This window comes from Oncorhynchus kisutch, linkage group LG24 (assembly GCF_002021735.2).
Source record: "Oncorhynchus kisutch isolate 150728-3 linkage group LG24, Okis_V2, whole genome shotgun sequence".
Taxonomy (NCBI): domain Eukaryota; kingdom Metazoa; phylum Chordata; class Actinopteri; order Salmoniformes; family Salmonidae; genus Oncorhynchus; species Oncorhynchus kisutch.
In genome coordinates this window covers 41,572,548-41,596,866 of record NC_034197.2, presented here as the reverse complement: position 1 = coordinate 41,596,866, position 24,319 = coordinate 41,572,548, and the positions used below count along the sequence as shown (strand labels likewise).

Below are 24,319 nucleotides of genomic sequence, written 5' to 3'. Positions count from 1 at the left end.
TCTGAGCTGAGTCCCATTAGATCTGAGTCCCACTAGATCTGAGTCCCACTAGATCTGAGTCCCATTAGATCCGAGTCCCACTAGATCTGAGTCCCACTAGATCTGAGCCCCACTAGATCTGAGTCCCATTAGATCTGAGCTGAGTCCCATTAGATCTGAGTCCCATTATATCTGAGTCCCATTATATCTGAGTCCCACTAGATCTGAGTCCCACTAGATCTGAGTCCCACTAGATCTGAGTCCCACTAGATCTGAGCTGAGTCCCATTAGATCTGAGTCCCACTAGATCTGAGTCCCATTAGATCTGAGTCCAATTAGATCCGAGTCCCACTAGATCTGAGTCCCACTAGATCTGAGTCCCACTAGATCTGAGCTGAGTCCCATTAGATCTGAGCTGAGTCCCATTAGATCTGAGCAGAGTCCCACTAGGTCTGAGCTGAGTCCCACTAGATCTGAGTCCCACTAGATCTGAGTCCCATTAGATCCGAGTCCCACTAGATCTGAGCCCCCCTAGATCTGAGTCCCACTAGATCTGAGCTGAGTCCCATTAGATCTGAGCTGAGTCCCATTAGATCTGAGTCCCATTAGATCTGAGTCCCATTAGATCTGAGTCCCACTAGATCTGAGTCCCACTAGATCTGAGCTGAGTCCCATTAGATCTGAGTCCCATTAGATCTGAGTCCGATTAGATCTGAGCTCAGTCCCATTAGATCTGAGCAGAGTCCCATTAGATCTGAGTCCCATTAGATCTGAGCTGAGTCCCATTAGATCTGAGTCCCATTAGATCTGAGCTGAGTCCCATTAGATCTGAGCAGAGACCCACTAGATCTGAGTCCCACTAGACCTGAGTTGAGTCCCATTAGATCTGAGTCCAATTAGATCTGAGCTCAGTCCCATTAGATCTGAGTCCCATTAGATCTGAGTCCAATTAGATCTGAGTCCCATTAGATCTGAGTCCCATTAGATCTGAGTCCCATTAGATCCGCGTCCCACTAGATCTGAGTCCCACTAGATCTGTGTCCCACTAGATCTGAGCTGAGTCCCATTAGATCTGAGCTGAGTCCCATTAGATCTGAGTCCCACTAGATCTGAGTCCCACTAGATCTGAGTCCCACTAGATCTGAGTCCCATTAGATCTGAGTCCCACTAGATCTGAGTCCCACTAGATCTGAGTCCCACTAGATCTGAGCTGAGTCCCATTAGATCTGAGTCCCATTAGATCTGAGCTGAGTCCCATTAGATCTGAGTCCCATTAGATCTGAGCTCAGTCCCATTAGATCTGAGCTGAGTCCCATTAGATCTGAGTCCCATTAGATCTGAGCTCAGTCCCATTAGATCTGAGCAGAGTCCCACTAGATCTGAGTCCCACTAGACCTGAGCTGAGTCCCATTAGATCTGAGTCCAATTAGATCTGAGCTCAGTCCCATTAGATCTGAGTCCCATTAGATCTGAGCTGAGTCCCATTAGATCTGAGCTGAGTCCCATTAGATCTGAGCAGAGTCCCATTAGATCTGAGCTGAGTCCCATTAGATCTGAACAGAGTCCCATTAGATCTGAGCTGAGTCCCACTAGATCTGAGTCCCACTAGAGCTGAGCTGAGTCCCATTAGATCTGAGTCCCATTAGATCTGAGCTGAGTCCCATTAGATCCGAGTCCCACTAGATCTGAGCTGAGTCCCATTAGATCTGAGTCCCATTAGATCTGAGCTGAGTCCCATTAGATCCGAGTCCCACTAGATCTGAGCTGAGTCCCATTAGATCTGAGTCCCATTAGATCTGAGCTGAGTCCCATTAGATCTGAGCAGAGACCCATTAGAGCTGAGCTGAGTCCCATTAGATCTGAGCAGAGTCCCATTAGATCTGAGCAGAGTCCCACTAGATCTGAGCTGAGTCCCACTAGATCTGAGTCCCATTAGATCTGAGCTGAGTCCCATTAGATCTGAGCTGAGTCCCATTAGATCTGAGCTGAGTCCCATTAGATCTGAGTCCCACTAGATCTGAGTCCCATTAGATCTGAGTCCCACTAGATCTGAGTCCCACTAGATCTGAGTCCCACTAGATCTGAGCTGAGTCCCATTAAATCTGAGTCCCATTAGATCTGAGCTGAGTCCCATTAGATCTGAGTCCCATTAGATCTGAGCTCAGTCCCATTAGATCTGAGCTGAGTCCCATTAGATCTGAGTCCCATTAGATCTGAGCAGAGTCCCATTAGATCTGAGCTGAGTCCCATTAGATCTGAACAGAGTCCCATTAGATCTGAGCTGAGTCCCACTAGATCTGAGTCCCACTAGAGCTGAGCTGAGTCCCATTAGATCTGAGTCCCATTAGATCTGAGCTGAGTCCCATTAGATCCGAGTCCCACTAGATCTGAGCTGAGTCCCATTAGATCTGAGTCCCATTAGATCTGAGCTGAGTCCCATTAGATCCGAGTCCCACTAGATCTGAGCTGAGTCCCATTAGATCTGAGTCCCATTAGATCTGAGCTGAGTCCCATTAGATCTGAGCAGAGACCCATTAGAGCTGAGCTGAGTCCCATTAGATCTGAGCAGAGTCCCATTAGATCTGAGCAGAGTCCCACTAGATCTGAGCTGAGTCCCACTAGATCTGAGTCCCATTAGATCTGAGCTGAGTCCCATTAGATCTGAGCTGAGTCCCATTAGATCCGAGTCCCACTAGATCTGAGCTGAGTCCCATTAGATCTGAGTCCCATTAGATCTGAGCTGAGTCCCATTAGATCCGAGTCCCACTAGATCTGAGCTGAGTCCCATTAGATCTGAGTCCCATTAGATCTGAGCTGAGTCCCATTAGATCTGAGTCCCATTAGATCTGAGCTGAGTCCCATTAGATCTGAGTCCCACTAGATCTGAGTCCCATTAGATCTGAGTCCCACTAGATCTGAGTCCCACTAGATCTGAGTCCCACTAGATCTGAGCTGAGTCCCATTAAATCTGAGTCCCATTAGATCTGAGCTGAGTCCCATTAGATCTGAGTCCCATTAGATCTGAGCTCAGTCCCATTAGATCTGAGCTGAGTCCCATTAGATCTGAGTCCCATTAGATCTGAGCAGAGTCCCATTAGATCTGAGCTGAGTCCCATTAGATCTGAACAGAGTCCCATTAGATCTGAGCTGAGTCCCACTAGATCTGAGTCCCACTAGAGCTGAGCTGAGTCCCATTAGATCTGAGTCCCATTAGATCTGAGCTGAGTCCCATTAGATCCGAGTCCCACTAGATCTGAGCTGAGTCCCATTAGATCTGAGTCCCATTAGATCTGAGCTGAGTCCCATTAGATCCGAGTCCCACTAGATCTGAGCTGAGTCCCATTAGATCTGAGTCCCATTAGATCTGAGCTGAGTCCCATTAGATCTGAGCAGAGACCCATTAGAGCTGAGCTGAGTCCCATTAGATCTGAGCAGAGTCCCATTAGATCTGAGCAGAGTCCCACTAGATCTGAGCTGAGTCCCACTAGATCTGAGTCCCATTAGATCTGAGCTGAGTCCCATTAGATCTGAGCTGAGTCCCATTAGATCCGAGTCCCACTAGATCTGAGCTGAGTCCCATTAGATCTGAGTCCCATTAGATCTGAGCTGAGTCCCATTAGATCCGAGTCCCACTAGATCTGAGCTGAGTCCCATTAGATCTGAGTCCCATTAGATCTGAGCTGAGTCCCATTAGATCTGAGTCCCATTAGATCTGAGCTGAGTCCCATTAGATCTGAGCTGAGTCCCATTAGATCTGAGCAGAGTCCCATTAGATCTGAGCAGAGTCCCATTAGATCTGAGCTGAGTCCCATTAGATCTGAGCTGAGTCCCATTAGATCTGAGTCCCATTAGATCTGAGCTCAGTCCCATTAGATCTGAGCAGAGTCCCACTAGATCTGAGTCCCACTAGATCTGAGCTGAGTCCCATTAGATCTGAGTCCCATTAGATCTGAGCTGAGTCCCATTAGATCTGAGCTGAGTCCCATTAGATCTGAGCAGAGTCCCATTAGATCTGAGCAGAGTCCCATTAGATCTGAGCTGAGTCCCATTAGATCTGAGTTGAGTCCCATTAGATCTGAGTCCCATTAGATCTGAGCTCAGTCCCATTAGATCTGAGCAGAGTCCCACTAGATCTGAGTCCCACTAGATCTGAGCTGAGTCCCATTAGATCTGAGTCCCATTAGATCTGAGCTGAGTCCCATTAGATCCGAGTCCCACTAGATCTGAGCTGAGTCCCATTAGATCTGAGTCCCATTAGATCTGAGCTGAGTCCCATTAGATCTGAGCAGAGACCCATTAGAGCTGAGCTGAGTCCCATTAGATCTGAGCAGAGTCCCATTAGATCTGAGCAGAGTCCCACTAGATCTGAGCTGAGTCCCACTAGATCTGAGTCCCATTAGATCTGAGCTGAGTCCCATTAGATCTGAGCTGAGTCCCATTAGATCCGAGTCCCCCTAGATCTGAGCTGAGTCCCATTAGATCTGAGTCCCATTAGATCTGAGTCCCATTAGATCTGAGCTGAGTCCCATTAGATCCGAGTCCCACTAGATCTGAGCTGAGTCCCATTAGATCTGAGTCCCATTAGATCTGAGCTGAGTCCCATTAGATCTGAGCTGAGTCCCATTAGATCTGAGCTGAGTCCCATTAGATCTGAGTCCCATTAGATCTGAGCTGAGTCCCATTAGATCTGAGCTGAGTCCCATTAGATCTGAGTCCCATTAGATCTGAGCAGAGTCCCATTAGATCTGAGCAGAGTCCCATTAGATCTGAGCTGAGTCCCATTAGATCTGAGCTGAGTCCCATTAGATCTGAGTCCCATTAGATCTGAGCTCAGTCCCATTAGATCTGAGCAGAGTCCCACTAGATCTGAGTCCCACTAGACCTGAGCTGAGTCCCATTAGATCTGAGTCCAATTAGATCTGAGCTCAGTCCCATTAGATCTGAGTCCCATTAGATCTGAGCTGAGTCCCATTAGATCTGAGTCCCATTAGATCTGAGCTGAGTCCCATTAGATCTGAGTCCGATTAGATCTGAGTCCCACTAGATCTGAGCTGAGTCCCATTAGATCTGAGTCCCATTAGATCTGAGTCCCACTAGATCTGAGTCCCATTAGATCTGAGCTGAGTCCCATTAGATCTGAGTCCCATTAGATCTGAGTCCCATTAGATCTGAGCAGAGTCCCATTAGATCTGAGCTGAGTCCCATTTGATCTGAGCAGAGTCCCATTAGATCTGAGCTGAGTCCCACTAGATCTGAGTCCCACTAGAGCTGAGCTGAGTCCCATTAGATCTGAGCGGAGTCCCATTAGATCTGAGTCCCATTAGATCTGAGCTGAGTCCCATTAGATCTGAGCTGAGTCCCATTAGATCTGAGCAGAGTCCCACTAGGTCTGAGCTGAGTCCCATTAGATCTGAGTCCCACTAGATTTGAGTCCCATTAGATTTGAGTCCAATTAGATCCGAGTCCCACTAGATCTGAGTCCCACTAGATCTGAGTCCCACTAGATCTGAGCTGAGTCCCATTAGATCTGAGCTGAGTCCCATTAGATATGAGCAGAGTCCCACTAGGTCTGAGCTGAGTCCCATTAGATCTGAGTCCCACTAGATCTGAGTCCCACTAGATCTGAGTCCCATTAGACCTGAGTCCCACTAGATCTGAGTCCCACTAGATCTGAGTCCCACTAGATCTGAGTCCCATTAGATCTGAGCTGAGTCCCATTAGATCTGAGTCCCATTATATCTGAGTCCCATTATATCTGAGTCCCACTAGATCTGAGTCCCACTAGATCTGAGTCCCACTAGATCTGAGTCCCACTAGATCTGAGCTGAGTCCCATTAGATCTGAGTCCCACTAGATCTGAGTCCCATTAGATCTGAGTCCAATTAGATCCGAGTCCCACTAGATCTGAGCCCCACTAGATCTGAGTCCCACTAGATCTGAGCTGAGTCCCATTAGATCTGAGCTGAGTCCCATTAGATCTGAGCAGAGTCCCACTAGGTCTGAGCTGAGTCCCACTAGATCTGAGTCCCACTAGATCTGAGTCCCATTAGATCCGAGTCCCACTAGATCTGAGCCCCCCTAGATCTGAGTCCCACTAGATCTGAGCTGAGTCCCATTAGATCTGAGCTGAGTCCCATTAGATCTGAGTCCCATTAGATCTGAGTCCCATTAGATCTGAGTCCCACTAGATCTGAGTCCCACTAGATCTGAGTCCCACTAGATCTGAGCTGAGTCCCATTAGATCTGAGTCCCATTAGATCTGAGTCCGATTAGATCTGAGCTCAGTCCCATTAGATCTGAGCAGAGTCCCATTAGATCTGAGTCCCATTAGATCTGAGCTGAGTCCCATTAGATCTGAGTCCCATTAGATCTGAGCTGAGTCCCATTAGATCTGAGCAGAGTCCCACTAGATCTGAGTCCCATTAGATCTGAGCTGAGTCCCATTAGATCTGAGCTGAGTCCCATTAGATCCGAGTCCCACTAGATCTGAGCTGAGTCCCATTAGATCTGAGTCCCATTAGATCTGAGCTGAGTCCCATTAGATCCGAGTCCCACTAGATCTGAGCTGAGTCCCATTAGATCTGAGTCCCATTAGATCTGAGCTGAGTCCCATTAGATCTGAGTCCCATTAGATCTGAGCTGAGTCCCATTAGATCTGAGCTGAGTCCCATTAGATCTGAGCAGAGTCCCATTAGATCTGAGCAGAGTCCCATTAGATCTGAGCTGAGTCCCATTAGATCTGAGCTGAGTCCCATTAGATCTGAGTCCCATTAGATCTGAGCTCAGTCCCATTAGATCTGAGCTGAGTCCCATTAGATCCGAGTCCCACTAGATCTGAGCTGAGTCCCATTAGATCTGAGTCCCATTAGATCTGAGCTGAGTCCCATTAGATCTGAGCAGAGACCCATTAGAGCTGAGCTGAGTCCCATTAGATCTGAGCAGAGTCCCATTAGATCTGAGCAGAGTCCCACTAGATCTGAGCTGAGTCCCACTAGATCTGAGTCCCATTAGATCTGAGCTGAGTCCCATTAGATCTGAGCTGAGTCCCATTAGATCCGAGTCCCACTAGATCTGAGCTGAGTCCCATTAGATCTGAGTCCCATTAGATCTGAGCTGAGTCCCATTAGATCCGAGTCCCACTAGATCTGAGCTGAGTCCCATTAGATCTGAGTCCCATTAGATCTGAGCTGAGTCCCATTAGATCTGAGTCCCATTAGATCTGAGCTGAGTCCCATTAGATCTGAGCTGAGTCCCATTAGATCTGAGCAGAGTCCCATTAGATCTGAGCAGAGTCCCATTAGATCTGAGCTGAGTCCCATTAGATCTGAGCTGAGTCCCATTAGATCTGAGTCCCATTAGATCTGAGCTCAGTCCCATTAGATCTGAGCAGAGTCCCACTAGATCTGAGTCCCACTAGATCTGAGCTGAGTCCCATTAGATCTGAGTCCCATTAGATCTGAGCTGAGTCCCATTAGATCTGAGCTGAGTCCCATTAGATCTGAGCAGAGTCCCATTAGATCTGAGCAGAGTCCCATTAGATCTGAGCTGAGTCCCATTAGATCTGAGTTGAGTCCCATTAGATCTGAGTCCCATTAGATCTGAGCTCAGTCCCATTAGATCTGAGCAGAGTCCCACTAGATCTGAGTCCCACTAGATCTGAGCTGAGTCCCATTAGATCTGAGTCCCATTAGATCTGAGCTGAGTCCCATTAGATCCGAGTCCCACTAGATCTGAGCTGAGTCCCATTAGATCTGAGTCCCATTAGATCTGAGCTGAGTCCCATTAGATCTGAGCAGAGACCCATTAGAGCTGAGCTGAGTCCCATTAGATCTGAGCAGAGTCCCATTAGATCTGAGCAGAGTCCCACTAGATCTGAGCTGAGTCCCACTAGATCTGAGTCCCATTAGATCTGAGCTGAGTCCCATTAGATCTGAGCTGAGTCCCATTAGATCCGAGTCCCCCTAGATCTGAGCTGAGTCCCATTAGATCTGAGTCCCATTAGATCTGAGTCCCATTAGATCTGAGCTGAGTCCCATTAGATCCGAGTCCCACTAGATCTGAGCTGAGTCCCATTAGATCTGAGTCCCATTAGATCTGAGCTGAGTCCCATTAGATCTGAGCTGAGTCCCATTAGATCTGAGCTGAGTCCCATTAGATCTGAGTCCCATTAGATCTGAGCTGAGTCCCATTAGATCTGAGCTGAGTCCCATTAGATCTGAGTCCCATTAGATCTGAGCAGAGTCCCATTAGATCTGAGCAGAGTCCCATTAGATCTGAGCTGAGTCCCATTAGATCTGAGCTGAGTCCCATTAGATCTGAGTCCCATTAGATCTGAGCTCAGTCCCATTAGATCTGAGCAGAGTCCCACTAGATCTGAGTCCCACTAGACCTGAGCTGAGTCCCATTAGATCTGAGTCCAATTAGATCTGAGCTCAGTCCCATTAGATCTGAGTCCCATTAGATCTGAGCTGAGTCCCATTAGATCTGAGTCCCATTAGATCTGAGCTGAGTCCCATTAGATCTGAGTCCGATTAGATCTGAGTCCCACTAGATCTGAGCTGAGTCCCATTAGATCTGAGTCCCATTAGATCTGAGTCCCACTAGATCTGAGTCCCATTAGATCTGAGCTGAGTCCCATTAGATCTGAGTCCCATTAGATCTGAGTCCCATTAGATCTGAGCAGAGTCCCATTAGATCTGAGCTGAGTCCCATTTGATCTGAGCAGAGTCCCATTAGATCTGAGCTGAGTCCCACTAGATCTGAGTCCCACTAGAGCTGAGCTGAGTCCCATTAGATCTGAGCGGAGTCCCATTAGATCTGAGTCCCATTAGATCTGAGCTGAGTCCCATTAGATCTGAGCTGAGTCCCATTAGATCTGAGCAGAGTCCCACTAGGTCTGAGCTGAGTCCCATTAGATCTGAGTCCCACTAGATTTGAGTCCCATTAGATTTGAGTCCAATTAGATCCGAGTCCCACTAGATCTGAGTCCCACTAGATCTGAGTCCCACTAGATCTGAGCTGAGTCCCATTAGATCTGAGCTGAGTCCCATTAGATATGAGCAGAGTCCCACTAGGTCTGAGCTGAGTCCCATTAGATCTGAGTCCCACTAGATCTGAGTCCCACTAGATCTGAGTCCCATTAGACCTGAGTCCCACTAGATCTGAGTCCCACTAGATCTGAGTCCCACTAGATCTGAGTCCCATTAGATCTGAGCTGAGTCCCATTAGATCTGAGTCCCATTATATCTGAGTCCCATTATATCTGAGTCCCACTAGATCTGAGTCCCACTAGATCTGAGTCCCACTAGATCTGAGTCCCACTAGATCTGAGCTGAGTCCCATTAGATCTGAGTCCCACTAGATCTGAGTCCCATTAGATCTGAGTCCAATTAGATCCGAGTCCCACTAGATCTGAGCCCCACTAGATCTGAGTCCCACTAGATCTGAGCTGAGTCCCATTAGATCTGAGCTGAGTCCCATTAGATCTGAGCAGAGTCCCACTAGGTCTGAGCTGAGTCCCACTAGATCTGAGTCCCACTAGATCTGAGTCCCATTAGATCCGAGTCCCACTAGATCTGAGCCCCCCTAGATCTGAGTCCCACTAGATCTGAGCTGAGTCCCATTAGATCTGAGCTGAGTCCCATTAGATCTGAGTCCCATTAGATCTGAGTCCCATTAGATCTGAGTCCCACTAGATCTGAGTCCCACTAGATCTGAGTCCCACTAGATCTGAGCTGAGTCCCATTAGATCTGAGTCCCATTAGATCTGAGTCCGATTAGATCTGAGCTCAGTCCCATTAGATCTGAGCAGAGTCCCATTAGATCTGAGTCCCATTAGATCTGAGCTGAGTCCCATTAGATCTGAGTCCCATTAGATCTGAGCTGAGTCCCATTAGATCTGAGCAGAGTCCCACTAGATCTGAGTCCCATTAGATCTGAGCTGAGTCCCATTAGATCTGAGCTGAGTCCCATTAGATCCGAGTCCCACTAGATCTGAGCTGAGTCCCATTAGATCTGAGTCCCATTAGATCTGAGCTGAGTCCCATTAGATCCGAGTCCCACTAGATCTGAGCTGAGTCCCATTAGATCTGAGTCCCATTAGATCTGAGCTGAGTCCCATTAGATCTGAGTCCCATTAGATCTGAGCTGAGTCCCATTAGATCTGAGCTGAGTCCCATTAGATCTGAGCAGAGTCCCATTAGATCTGAGCAGAGTCCCATTAGATCTGAGCTGAGTCCCATTAGATCTGAGCTGAGTCCCATTAGATCTGAGTCCCATTAGATCTGAGCTCAGTCCCATTAGATCTGAGCAGAGTCCCACTAGATCTGAGTCCCACTAGATCTGAGCTGAGTCCCATTAGATCTGAGTCCCATTAGATCTGAGCTGAGTCCCATTAGATCTGAGCTGAGTCCCATTAGATCTGAGCAGAGTCCCATTAGATCTGAGCAGAGTCCCATTAGATCTGAGCTGAGTCCCATTAGATCTGAGCTGAGTCCCATTAGATCTGAGTCCCATTAGATCTGAGCTCAGTCCCATTAGATCTGAGCAGAGTCCCACTAGATCTGAGTCCCACTAGATCTGAGCTGAGTCCCATTAGATCTGAGTCCCATTAGATCTGAGCTGAGTCCCATTAGATCCGAGTCCCACTAGATCTGAGCTGAGTCCCATTAGATCTGAGTCCCATTAGATCTGAGCTGAGTCCCATTAGATCTGAGCAGAGACCCATTAGAGCTGAGCTGAGTCCCATTAGATCTGAGCAGAGTCCCATTAGATCTGAGCAGAGTCCCACTAGATCTGAGCTGAGTCCCACTAGATCTGAGTCCCATTAGATCTGAGCTGAGTCCCATTAGATCTGAGCTGAGTCCCATTAGATCCGAGTCCCCCTAGATCTGAGCTGAGTCCCATTAGATCTGAGTCCCATTAGATCTGAGTCCCATTAGATCTGAGCTGAGTCCCATTAGATCCGAGTCCCACTAGATCTGAGCTGAGTCCCATTAGATCTGAGTCCCATTAGATCTGAGCTGAGTCCCATTAGATCTGAGCTGAGTCCCATTAGATCTGAGCTGAGTCCCATTAGATCTGAGTCCCATTAGATCTGAGCTGAGTCCCATTAGATCTGAGCTGAGTCCCATTAGATCTGAGTCCCATTAGATCTGAGCAGAGTCCCATTAGATCTGAGCAGAGTCCCATTAGATCTGAGCTGAGTCCCATTAGATCTGAGCTGAGTCCCATTAGATCTGAGTCCCATTAGATCTGAGCTCAGTCCCATTAGATCTGAGCAGAGTCCCACTAGATCTGAGTCCCACTAGACCTGAGCTGAGTCCCATTAGATCTGAGTCCAATTAGATCTGAGCTCAGTCCCATTAGATCTGAGTCCCATTAGATCTGAGCTGAGTCCCATTAGATCTGAGTCCCATTAGATCTGAGCTGAGTCCCATTAGATCTGAGTCCGATTAGATCTGAGTCCCACTAGATCTGAGCTGAGTCCCATTAGATCTGAGTCCCATTAGATCTGAGTCCCACTAGATCTGAGTCCCATTAGATCTGAGCTGAGTCCCATTAGATCTGAGTCCCATTAGATCTGAGTCCCATTAGATCTGAGCAGAGTCCCATTAGATCTGAGCTGAGTCCCATTTGATCTGAGCAGAGTCCCATTAGATCTGAGCTGAGTCCCACTAGATCTGAGTCCCACTAGAGCTGAGCTGAGTCCCATTAGATCTGAGCGGAGTCCCATTAGATCTGAGTCCCATTAGATCTGAGCTGAGTCCCATTAGATCTGAGCTGAGTCCCATTAGATCTGAGCAGAGTCCCACTAGGTCTGAGCTGAGTCCCATTAGATCTGAGTCCCACTAGATTTGAGTCCCATTAGATTTGAGTCCAATTAGATCCGAGTCCCACTAGATCTGAGTCCCACTAGATCTGAGTCCCACTAGATCTGAGCTGAGTCCCATTAGATCTGAGCTGAGTCCCATTAGATATGAGCAGAGTCCCACTAGGTCTGAGCTGAGTCCCATTAGATCTGAGTCCCACTAGATCTGAGTCCCACTAGATCTGAGTCCCATTAGACCTGAGTCCCACTAGATCTGAGTCCCACTAGATCTGAGTCCCACTAGATCTGAGTCCCATTAGATCTGAGCTGAGTCCCATTAGATCTGAGTCCCATTATATCTGAGTCCCATTATATCTGAGTCCCACTAGATCTGAGTCCCACTAGATCTGAGTCCCACTAGATCTGAGTCCCACTAGATCTGAGCTGAGTCCCATTAGATCTGAGTCCCACTAGATCTGAGTCCCATTAGATCTGAGTCCAATTAGATCCGAGTCCCACTAGATCTGAGCCCCACTAGATCTGAGTCCCACTAGATCTGAGCTGAGTCCCATTAGATCTGAGCTGAGTCCCATTAGATCTGAGCAGAGTCCCACTAGGTCTGAGCTGAGTCCCACTAGATCTGAGTCCCACTAGATCTGAGTCCCATTAGATCCGAGTCCCACTAGATCTGAGCCCCCCTAGATCTGAGTCCCACTAGATCTGAGCTGAGTCCCATTAGATCTGAGCTGAGTCCCATTAGATCTGAGTCCCATTAGATCTGAGTCCCATTAGATCTGAGTCCCACTAGATCTGAGTCCCACTAGATCTGAGTCCCACTAGATCTGAGCTGAGTCCCATTAGATCTGAGTCCCATTAGATCTGAGTCCGATTAGATCTGAGCTCAGTCCCATTAGATCTGAGCAGAGTCCCATTAGATCTGAGTCCCATTAGATCTGAGCTGAGTCCCATTAGATCTGAGTCCCATTAGATCTGAGCTGAGTCCCATTAGATCTGAGCAGAGTCCCACTAGATCTGAGTCCCACTAGACCTGAGTTGAGTCCCATTAGATCTGAGTCCAATTAGATCTGAGCTCAGTCCCATTAGATCTGAGTCCCATTAGATCTGAGTCCAATTAGATCTGAGTCCCATTAGATCTGAGTCCCATTAGATCTGAGTCCCACTAGATCTGAGTCCCATTAGATCTGAGTCCAATTAGATCCGAGTCCCACTAGATCTGAGTCCCACTAGATCTGAGTCCCACTAGATCTGAGCTGAGTCCCACTAGATCTGAGCTGAGTCCCATTAGATCTGAGCTGAGTCCCATTAGATCTGAGCAGAGTCCCACTAGGTCTGAGCTGAGTCCCACTAGATCTGAGTCCCACTAGATCTGAGTCCCATTAGATCCGAGTCCCACTAGATCTGAGCCCCCCTAGATCTGAGTCCCACTAGATCTGAGCTGAGTCCCATTAGATCTGAGCTGAGTCCCATTAGATCTGAGTCCCATTAGATCTGAGTCCCATTAGATCTGAGTCCCACTAGATCTGAGTCCCACTAGATCTGAGTCCCACTAGATCTGAGCTGAGTCCCATTAGATCTGAGTCCCATTAGATCTGAGTCCGATTAGATCTGAGCTCAGTCCCATTAGATCTGAGCAGAGTCCCATTAGATCTGAGTACCATTAGATCTGAGCTGAGTCCCATTAGATCTGAGTCCCATTAGATCTGAGCTGAGTCCCATTAGATCTGAGCAGAGTCCCACTAGATCTGAGTCCCACTAGACCTGAGTTGAGTCCCATTAGATCTGAGTCCAATTAGATCTGAGCTCAGTCCCATTAGATCTGAGTCCCATTAGATCTGAGTCCAATTAGATCTGAGTCCCATTAGATCTGAGTCCCATTAGATCTGAGTCCCATTAGATCCGCGTCCCACTAGATCTGAGTCCCACTAGATCTGTGTCCCACTAGATCTGAGCAGAGTCCCATTAGATCTGAGCTGAGTCCCATTAGATCTGAACAGAGTCCCATTAGATCTGAGCTGAGTCCCACTAGATCTGAGTCCCACTAGAGCTGAGCTGAGTCCCATTAGATCTGAGTCCCATTAGATCTGAGCTGAGTCCCATTAGATCCGAGTCCCACTAGATCTGAGCTGAGTCCCATTAGATCTGAGTCCCATTAGATCTGAGCTGAGTCCCATTAGATCCGAGTCCCACTAGATCTGAGCTGAGTCCCATTAGATCTGAGTCCCATTAGATCTGAGCTGAGTCCCATTAGATCTGAGCAGAGACCCATTAGAGCTGAGCTGAGTCCCATTAGATCTGAGCAGAGTCCCATTAGATCTGAGCAGAGTCCCATTAGATCTGAGCAGAGTCCCATTAGATCTGAGTCCCATTAGATCTGAGCTGAGTCCCATTAGATCCGAGTCCCACTAGATCTGAGCTGAGTCCCATTAGATCTGAGTCCCATTAGATCTGAGCAGAGTCCCACTAGGTCTGAGCTGAGTCCCACTAGATCTGAGTCCCACTAGATCTGAGTCCCATTAGATCCGAGTCCCACTAGATCTGAGCCCCCCTAGATCTGAGTCCCACTAGATCTGAGCTGAGTCCCATTAGATCTGAGCTGAGTCCCATTAGATCTGAGTCCCATTAGATCTGAGTCCCATTAGATCTGAGTCCCACTAGATCTGAGTCCCACTAGATCTGAGTCCCACTAGATCTGAGCTGAGTCCCATTAGATCTGAGTCCGATTAGATCTGAGCTCAGTCCCATTAGATCTGAGCAGAGTCCCATTAGATCTGAGTACCATTAGATCTGAGCTGAGTCCCATTAGATCTGAGTCCCATTAGATCTGAGCTGAGTCCCATTAGATCTGAGCAGAGTCCCACTAGATCTGAGTCCCACTAGACCTGAGTTGAGTCCCATTAGATCTGAGTCCAATTAGATCTGAGCTCAGTCCCATTAGATCTGAGTCCCATTAGATCTGAGTCCAATTAGATCTGAGTCCCATTAGATCTGAGTCCCATTAGATCTGAGTCCCATTAGATCCGCGTCCCACTAGATCTGAGTCCCACTAGATCTGTGTCCCACTAGATCTGAGCAGAGTCCCATTAGATCTGAGCTGAGTCCCATTAGATCTGAACAGAGTCCCATTAGATCTGAGCTGAGTCCCACTAGATCTGAGTCCCACTAGAGCTGAGCTGAGTCCCATTAGATCTGAGTCCCATTAGATCTGAGCTGAGTCCCATTAGATCCGAGTCCCACTAGATCTGAGCTGAGTCCCATTAGATCTGAGTCCCATTAGATCTGAGCTGAGTCCCATTAGATCCGAGTCCCACTAGATCTGAGCTGAGTCCCATTAGATCTGAGTCCCATTAGATCTGAGCTGAGTCCCATTAGATCTGAGCAGAGACCCATTAGAGCTGAGCTGAGTCCCATTAGATCTGAGCAGAGTCCCATTAGATCTGAGCAGAGTCCCACTAGATCTGAGCTGAGTCCCACTAGATCTGAGTCCCATTAGATCTGAGCTGAGTCCCATTAGATCTGAGCTGAGTCCCATTAGATCTGAGTCCCATTAGATCTGAGCTGAGTCCCATTAGATCCGAGTCCCACTAGATCTGAGCTGAGTCCCATTAGATCTGAGTCCCATTAGATCTGAGCTGAGTCCCATTAGATCTGAGCAGAGACCCATTAGAGCTGAGCTGAGTCCCATTAGATCTGAGCAGAGTCCCATTAGATCTGAGCAGAGTCCCACTAGATCTGAGCTGAGTCCCATTATATCTGAGTCCCATTAGATCTGAGCTGAGTCCCATTAGATCTGAGTCCCACTAGATCTGAGCTGAGTCCAAGTAGATCTGAACTGAGTCCCATTAGATCTGAGCCCCATTTGATCTGAGCTGACATCAGTGGGGATAAGTCTCTCTCTCTCTCTGTCTCTCTCTGTCTGTCTCTGTCTCTGTCTCTCTCTCTCTCGCTCTGTCTCTCTCTGTCTCTGTCTCTCTGTCTTTCTCTGTCTCTCTCTGTCTCTGTCTCTCTCTCTCTCTTTCTCTCTCTCTCTTTCTCTGTCAATTCAATTCAAGGGGCTTTATTGGCATGGGAAACGTGTTAACATTGCCAAAGCAAGTGAGGTAGATAATATACAAAAGTGAAATAAACAATAAAAATTAACAGTAAACATTACACATACAGAAGTTTCAAAACAATAAAGACATTCTGTCTCTCTCTCTCTCTCTCTGTCTCTCTCTCTCTTTCTATCTCTCGCTCTCTTTCTGTCTCTGTGTGTGTGTTGTGGATAAGAGTGTATGTTTAAAGCTATTGCCACCTCCCTGTCGCTGAAGGCTGATAAGGACTGACAACCCTCACAACTTTTCTCAGACTCAGTAAAAATAGCTTTATCTAAGATCTGGATTGGTTCAAATGGAGCTGCCAAGCCAAGCAGTGGTGTGTGTTTCTGTGTTTGGTTTTTGGAAGGTTGGGATGTCTGATATCCGCCTCTCTCTCTTTCCCCTTAATCTAATCTAATCCTAATGCTTCCTGAAATAGTTTTTACTTCTATCCCCCCCCCCCACCACCAAAAAAACTGAACTGTTTATATGGTCTGGTTTAGTTCATTCCAGTTTATATGGTCTGGCATAGTTCAATCCAGTTTATATGGTCTGGTTTAGTTCAATCCAGTTTATATGGTCTGGTTTAGTTCCAGCTCTGACTGCAGAACAGCAGTGAGAAAAGGCAGAAGGATGTAGATACAGAGCGTATCTGTATTTCTCCTGCATCTTAGTATTAGGGCCATTCTATGTCAACCCCTCAGTCCACTCGGATGGAGACAAGAACATCAGAAGGCCCTGAGAACCAGGGTTGAGGTCAATTCCATTTAAATTCAGTCCATTCAGGAAGTTAACCAATGGGGTCAATTGAATTACTTCCTGGATTGATTTAAATGAAATGGAATTGACCCCAAACCTTGCTGAGAACTTTAACATTTCTCTGTGGAGGTACTGAGAAACTGTGGAGGTACTGAGAAACTGTGGAGATACTGAGAAACTGTGGAGATACTGAGAAACTGTGGAGGTACTGAGAAACTGTGGAGGTACTGAGAAACTGTGGAGATACTGAGAAACTGTGGAGGTACTGTAAACACTGGAGGTACTGAGAAACTGCGGAGGTACTGAGAAACTGCGGAGGTACTGAGAAACTGCGGAGGTACTGAGAAACTGTGGAGGTACTGAGAAACTGTGGAGATACTGAGAAACTGGAGGTACTGAGAAACTGTGGAGATAATGAGAAACTGTGGAGATCACGAGAAACTGTGGAGGTACTGAGAAACTGTGGAGATACTGAGAAACTGTGGAGGTATTGAGAAACTGTGGAGATACCCAGAAACTGTGGAGGTACCGAGAAACTGTGGAGGTACCGAGAAACTGTGGAGATAATGAGAAACTGTGGAGGTACTGAGAAACTGTGGAGATACTGAGAAACTGTGGAGGTACTGAGAAACTGTGGAGGTACTGAGAAACTGTGGAGATACTGAGAAACTGTGGAGGTACTGAGAAACTGTGGAGATACCGAGAAACTGTGGAGGTACCGAGAAACTGTGGAGATAATGAGAAACTGTGGAGGTACTGAGAAACTGTGGAGATACTGAGAAACTGTGGAGGTACTGAGAAACTGTGGAGGTACTGAGAAACTGTGGAGGTACTGAGAAACTGTGGAGGTACTGAGAAACAGTGGAGATACTGAGAAACTGTGGAGGTACTGAGAAACTGTGGAGGTACTCAGAAACTGTGGAGGTACTGAGAAACTGTGGAGATAATGAGAAACTGTGGAGGTACTGAGAAACTGTGGAGATACCGAGAAACTGTGGAGGTACCGAGAAACTGCAGAGATAATGAGAAACTGTGGAGGTACTGAGAAACTGTGGAGATACTGAGAAACTGTGGAGGTACTGAGAAACTGTGGAGGTACTGAGAAACTGTGGAGGTACTGAGAAACAGTGGAGATACTGAGAAACTGTGGAGGTACAGAGAAACAGTGGAGGTACTGAGAAACAGTGGAGATACTGAGAAACTGTGGAGGTACTGAGAAACTGTGGAGGTACTGAGAAACTGTGAAGGTACTGAGAAACCGTGTAAATACTGTAAACAGTGGAGGTACTGAGAAACAGTGGAGATACTGATAAACTTGAGCTGTAATTTTTAAAAGGCTTGTACCTCCTCTTCTCCTTTGAAGAGTGTGTTGAAGAGAAAAAGGATTTGACAAGACATGTCATTAGTTAGTTCTAGCTGCTGTGGAAATGATAGTTTTGGTTGGGATGAGAAGAGACCTTCATCTATATTGTTTACTATGCTCTACTATGTCTCTCATCTTCTATAGTGTGGGATAAACACCTGTCAGACCAGACCTCAGGCTTTAAAACACATAACACGTCTATAGGTATTTCAGAGATATTTCTTTAGTTCTAGAACAAAGGATGTCTGCCAGAGATATTTCTTTAGTTCTAGAACAAAGGATGTCTGCCAGAGATATCTCTTTAGTTCTAGAACAACGGATGTCTGCCAGAGAAATCTCTTTAGTTCTAGAACAAAGGATGTCTGCCAGAGATATCTCTTTAGTTCTAGAGCAAAGGATGTCTGCCAGAGATATCTCTTTAGTTCTAGAACAAAGGATGTCTACCAGAGATATCTCTTTAGTTCTAGAACAAAGGATGCCTACCAGAGATATCTCTTTAGTTCTAGAACAAAGGATGTCTACCAGAGATATCTCTTTAGTTCTAGAACAAAGGATGTCTGCCAGAGATATTTCTTTAGTTCTAGAACAAAGGATGTCTGCCAGAGATATCTCTTTAGTTCTAGAACAACGGATGTCTGCCAGAGAAATCTCTTTAGTTCTAGAACAAAGGATGTCTGCCAGAGATATCTCTTTAGTTCTAGAACAAAGGATGTCTGCCAGAGATATCTCTATAGTTCTAGAACAAAGGATGCCTACCAGAGATATCTCTTTAGTTCTAGAACAAAGGATGTCTGCCAGAGATATCTCTTTAGTTCTAGAACAAAGGATGTCTGCCAGAGATATCTCTATAGTTCTAGAGCAAAGGATGTCTGCCAGAGATATCTCTTTAGTTCTAGAACAAAGGACGTCTACCAGAGATATCTCTTTAGTTCTTGAACAAAGGATGTCTGCCAGAGATATCTCTTTAGTTCTAGAACAAAGGATGCCTACCAGAGATATCTCTTTAGTTCTAGAACAAAGGATGTCTACCAGAGATATCTCTTTAGTTATAGAACAAAGGATGTCTACCAGAGATATCTCTTTAGTTCTAGAACAAAGGATGTCTACCAGAGATATCTCTTTAGTTCTAGAACAAAGGATGTCTACTAGAGATATCTCTTTAGTTCTAGAACAAAGGATGTCTACCAGAGATATCTCTTTAGTTCTAGAATAAAAGATTTCTGCCAGAAGTATCTCAGAGATACAGAATGTCTGCCAGAGGTATTTCAGAGATACAGTAGGTCTGCCAGTGGTATCTAGTAGGTCTGCCAGGGGCGGCAGGGTAGCCTAGCGGTTAGAGCGTTGGACTAGTAACCGGAAGGTTGCAAGTTCAAAACCCCGAGCTGACGAGGTACAAATCTGTTGTTCTCCCCCTGAACAGGCAGTTAACCCACTGTTCCTAGGCTGTCATTGAAATTATGAATTTGTTATTAACTGACTTGCCTAGTTAAATAAAGGTACAATTAAAAAAATCTCAGAGATACAGCATGTCTATAGATCTTTTTTCTGTCTCTGTACATTCTGAACAGTTAGATATTGTTCTTTCCTTGCTCACTGTTGTGTTCTCTCTCTCTCTCTCTCTCTCTCTGTCTCTGTCTCTCTCTCTCTCTCTCTCTCTTCACTTTCTCTCTCTCCTCTCTCTCTCTCTTCTCTGTCTCTATTTTCTCTCCTCTTTCTCTCTCCTCTCTCTCTCTCTCTCTCTCTCTGTCTCTGTCTCTCTCTTTCTCTCTCTCCTCTCTCTACTCTTTCTCTCTCTCCTCTCGCTCTCTACTCTTTTTCTCTCTTCTCTATCTCTGTCCTCTCTCCTCCTTCTCTCTCTCCTCTCTCTCGCTCTCTACTCTTTTTCTCTCTTCACTTTCTCTTCTCTGTCTCTATTTTCTTTACTCTTTCTCTCTCTCCTCTCTCTCTCTACTTTTTCTCTCTTCTCTATCTCTGTCCTCTCTCCTCTTTCTCTCTCTCCTCTCTCTCTTCACTTTCTCTCTCTCTATCCTCTCTCTTTCTCTGTCTCTACTGTATATGTTTATATTGATACACAGGTCATTCTTATGGTGACCTGATCCTAGAGTAACCAAAACATAAATGTTTTCCTTATAATGTGTGTCAGTGTTTGTTGCTTGTCTTGCCTGTTTGTTTCCCTGTAGCTGAGACATCGTTCTGATTTAGTAGTTCTCATAATTTCTTCAATGACCTTGATGAATCTCTCATTTTACGTTATTTATTGATCTTGATGAATCTCTCATTTTATAAGTTATTTATTGATTTTGATTAATGTCAAAAAAAAAATGTTGTTCTAGATTGATTTTGACCCATCTCAAATTGTAATAAATGATTGATTGATCTTGTACGATTTAGCGTACTAAGAGATTTAGCGTACTAAGAGATGTTTGATTATTTTCTGTCCGTATTTCTTTCAGCTTGTAACTGTAACCAACACTCCTTTGGCTGTTACTACGACCCCGAGGTTGACCAGAGGAGAGCTAGCATCAACGTCCAGGGACAGTACAGGGGGGGCGGAGTCTGCATGGAGTGTCAGGTATTACTACTGTTTGGCTGTTACTACGACCCCGAGGTTGACCAGAGGAGAGCTAGCATCAACGTCCAGGGACAGTACAGGGGGGGCGGAGTCTGCATGGAGTGTCAGGTATTACTACTGTTTGGCTGTTACTACGACCCCGAGGTTGACCAGAGGAGAGCTAGCATCAACGTCCAGGGACAGTACAGGGGGGGCGGAGTCTGCATGGAGTGTCAGGTATTACTACTGTTTGGCTGTTACTACGACCCCGAGGTTGACCAGAGGAGAGCTAGCATCAACGTCCAGGGACAGTACAGGGGGGGCGGAGTCTGCATGGAGTGTCAGGTATTACTACTGTTTGGCTGTTACTACGACCCCGAGGTTGACCAGAGGAGAGCTAGCATCAACGTCCAGGGACAGTACAGGGGGGGCGGAGTCTGCATGGAGTGTCAGGTATTACTACTGTTTGGCTGTTACTACGACCCCGAGGTTGACCAGAGGAGAGCTAGCATCAACGTCCAGGGACAGTACAGGGGGGGCGGAGTCTGCATGGAGTGTCAGGTATTACTACTGTTTGGCTGTTACTACGACCCCGAGGTTGACCAGAGGAGAGCTAGCATCAACGTCCAGGGACAGTACAGGGGGGGCGGAGTCTGCATGGAGTGTCAGGTATTACTACTGTTTGGCTGTTACTACGACCCCGAGGTTGACCAGAGGAGAGCTAGCATCAACGTCCAGGGACAGTACAGGGGGGGCGGAGTCTGCATGGAGTGTCAGGTATTACTACTGTTTGGCTGTTACTACGACCCCGAGGTTGACCAGAGGAGAGCTAGCATCAACGTCCAGGGACAGTACAGGGGGGGCGGAGTCTGCATGGAGTGTCAGGTATTACTACTGTTTGGCTGTTACTACGACCCCGAGGTTGACCAGAGGAGAGCTAGCATCAACGTCCAGGGACAGTACAGGGGGGGGCGGAGTCTGCATGGAGTGTCAGGTATTACTACTGTTTGGCTGTTACTACGACCCCGAGGTTGACCAGAGGAGAGCTAGCATCAACGTCCAGGGACAGTACAGGGGGGGCGGAGTCTGCATGGAGTGTCAGGTATTACTACTGTTTGGCTGTTACTACGACCCCGAGGTTGACCAGAGGAGAGCTAGCATCAACGTCCAGGGACAGTACAGGGGGGGGCGGAGTCTGCATGGAGTGTCAGGTATTACTACTGTTTGGCTGTTACTACGACCCCGAGGTTGACCAGAGGAGAGCTAGCATCAACGTCCAGGGACAGTACAGGGGGGGCGGAGTCTGCATGGAGTGTCAGGTATTACTACTGTTTGGCTGTTACTACGACCCCGAGGTTGACCAGAGGAGAGCTAGCATCAACGTCCAGGGACAGTACAGGGGGGGCGGAGTCTGCATGGAGTGTCAGGTATTACTACTGTTTGGCTGTTACTACGACCCCGAGGTTGACCAGAGGAGAGCTAGCATCAACGTCCAGGGACAGTACAGGGGGGGCGGAGTCTGCATGGAGTGTCAGGTATTACTACTGCCCTTTTATCAACACCTACTCCTTATAGTAGGAGATGATTACAGAAGATAAAAGACATGGTTCGTTTACTAGTTAAATTACATTTGTTTCATCAATCAATATATTAATTAATCAATCAATCAACTTTTATTTTTATAGCCTCCCTATTCCATTACACCAGGTCCATTTCACCTGCACTGTGTCCTACATTGCTGTACTGAGTGTTGTCATGTGTTGTATGTCATTGACTCATTGTAATCCTGTGTTGTTGACTCATTCTACCTTGTTTCCTGTGACTCGTTCTACCTTGTTTCCCTCTCCCAGCATCACACCGCTGGTGTCAACTGTGAGCGCTGTGTCCTCACCTACTACAGATCACCTGACCATCCTCTGGACTCCCCATTGGCTTGCTCCCGTGAGTGACAGTTTATATTCAGACAAAAATACATCTTGATTGGTCTATTTGAATGATCATATTTTATTTTTCCCTTGTGGCATTGTAGCTGAATTGTTACGTCTTCCTGATATGTTTGTCACATGACAGCAGAATGATATAGGTCATTGTCCTCCTCCTCCTCCTCCTCCTCCTCCTCCTCCTCCTCCTCCTCCTCCTCCTCCTCCTCCTCCTCCTCCTCTTCCTCTCCCTCCTCTTCCTCCTCCTTCTCCTCTTCCTCCTCCTTCTTCTCCTCCTCCTACTCCTCTTCCTCTCCCTCCTCTTCCTCCTTCTTCTCCTCTTCCTCCTCCTTCTCCTCCTTCTCCTCTTCCTCCTCCTTCTCCTCTTCCTCCTCCTTCTTCTCCTCCTCCTTCTTCTGCTCTTCCTCTCCCTCCTCTTCCTCCTTCTTCTCCTCCTCCTCATTCTCCTTCTTCTCCTCTTCCTCCTCCTCTTCCTCCTCCTCCTCTTCCTCCTCCTCCTCCTCCTCCTCCTCCTCCTCCTCCTCCTCCTCCTCCTCCTCTTCCTCTCCCTCCTCTTCCTCCTCCTTCTCCTCTTCCTCCTCCTTCTTCTCCTCCTCCTACTCCTCCTCCTCCTCTTCCTCTCCCTCCTCTTCCTCCTTCTTCTCCTCTTCCTCCTCCTTCTCCTCCTTCTCCTCTTCCTCCTCCTTCTCCTCTTCCTCCTCCTTCTTCTCCTCCTCCTCCTCCTGCTCTTCCTCTCCCTCCTCTTCCTCCTTCTTCTCCTCCTCCTCATTCTCCTTCTTCTCCTCTTCCTCCTCCTCTTCCTCCTCCTCCTCTTCCTCCTCCTCCTACTCCTACTCCTACTCCTCCTCTTCCTCTTCTTCCTCCTCCTCCTCTCTGCAGCCTGTGTGTGCCAGTCAGAGTTCACAGATGGTACCTGTGAGGATCTGACGGGTCGTTGTTACTGTAAACCCAACTACACCGGAGAGAACTGTGACTCCTGTGCTGAGGGATACATTAACTTCCCAGACTGCTACCGTAAGTACTGTAGTTGAGAGCAGCATTTTTTTTTTTTGCTCTCTGAAGTTACCGTAAGTATCTACAACGGCATCATTTTTATGGTCCTCATATAAGGATATTTGGGTAAAGAGTTTAGGGGCATAAACTGGACATAGCCTCTAAGGACAGTTTTCCTGCTCAGACACAGATTACACCTAGTCTTAGAGTAGAAAGTACTGTAGTTGAGAGCAGCATTTTTTTTAGCTCTCTGAAGTTACCGTAAGTATCTACAGTTTTCCTGCTCAGACACAGATTACACCTAGTCTTGGAGTAGAAATCATCTACAATGAGAGAGTCTATTGAAAGGACTAGGCTTAATCTATGTCCGGGAAACAGATCCTACAACTTTCCAGTAGCCCAGGATCGATAAGAACTCTCTCTCTCTCTCTGCTATACCTTGTTTAATGTGTCTGTTTCTGCCGTAGCAAACGACCTCAACAACAACACCGACAGAGAGGTCAAACCTGCCGGAGAAATCATCAGTAAGGCTTTTAAATGTGTTTCATTCGTTATTTATTTGAGTCGGTAATACATTGTGCAGACAGGTAATACATTGTGCAGACAGGTAATACATTGTGCAGACAGGTAATACATTGTGCAGACAGGTAATACATTGTGCAGACAGGTAATACATTGTGCAGACAGGTAATACATTGTGCAGACAGGTAATACATTGTGCAGACAGGTAATACATTGTGCAGACAGGTAATACATTGTGCAGACAGGTAATACATTGTGCAGACAGGTAATACATTGTGCAGACAGGTAATACATTGTGCAGACAGGTAA

The 24,319-nt window shown here is 46.9% G+C and overlaps 1 protein-coding gene across 1 annotated transcript in view; it reads left to right on the top strand.

Annotated features, from left to right (window-relative positions):
* Window positions 1–24,319, top strand: part of LOC109881165 (laminin subunit alpha-5-like) — a 272,787-nt gene that overhangs the window by 117,861 nt on the left and 130,607 nt on the right. Inside the window, 4 exon segments of the mRNA XM_031803671.1 lie at window positions 20,458–20,576; window positions 22,406–22,496; window positions 23,375–23,509; window positions 23,956–24,012. Coding sequence (XP_031659531.1) covers window positions 20,458–20,576; window positions 22,406–22,496; window positions 23,375–23,509; window positions 23,956–24,012 — 402 coding nt within the window.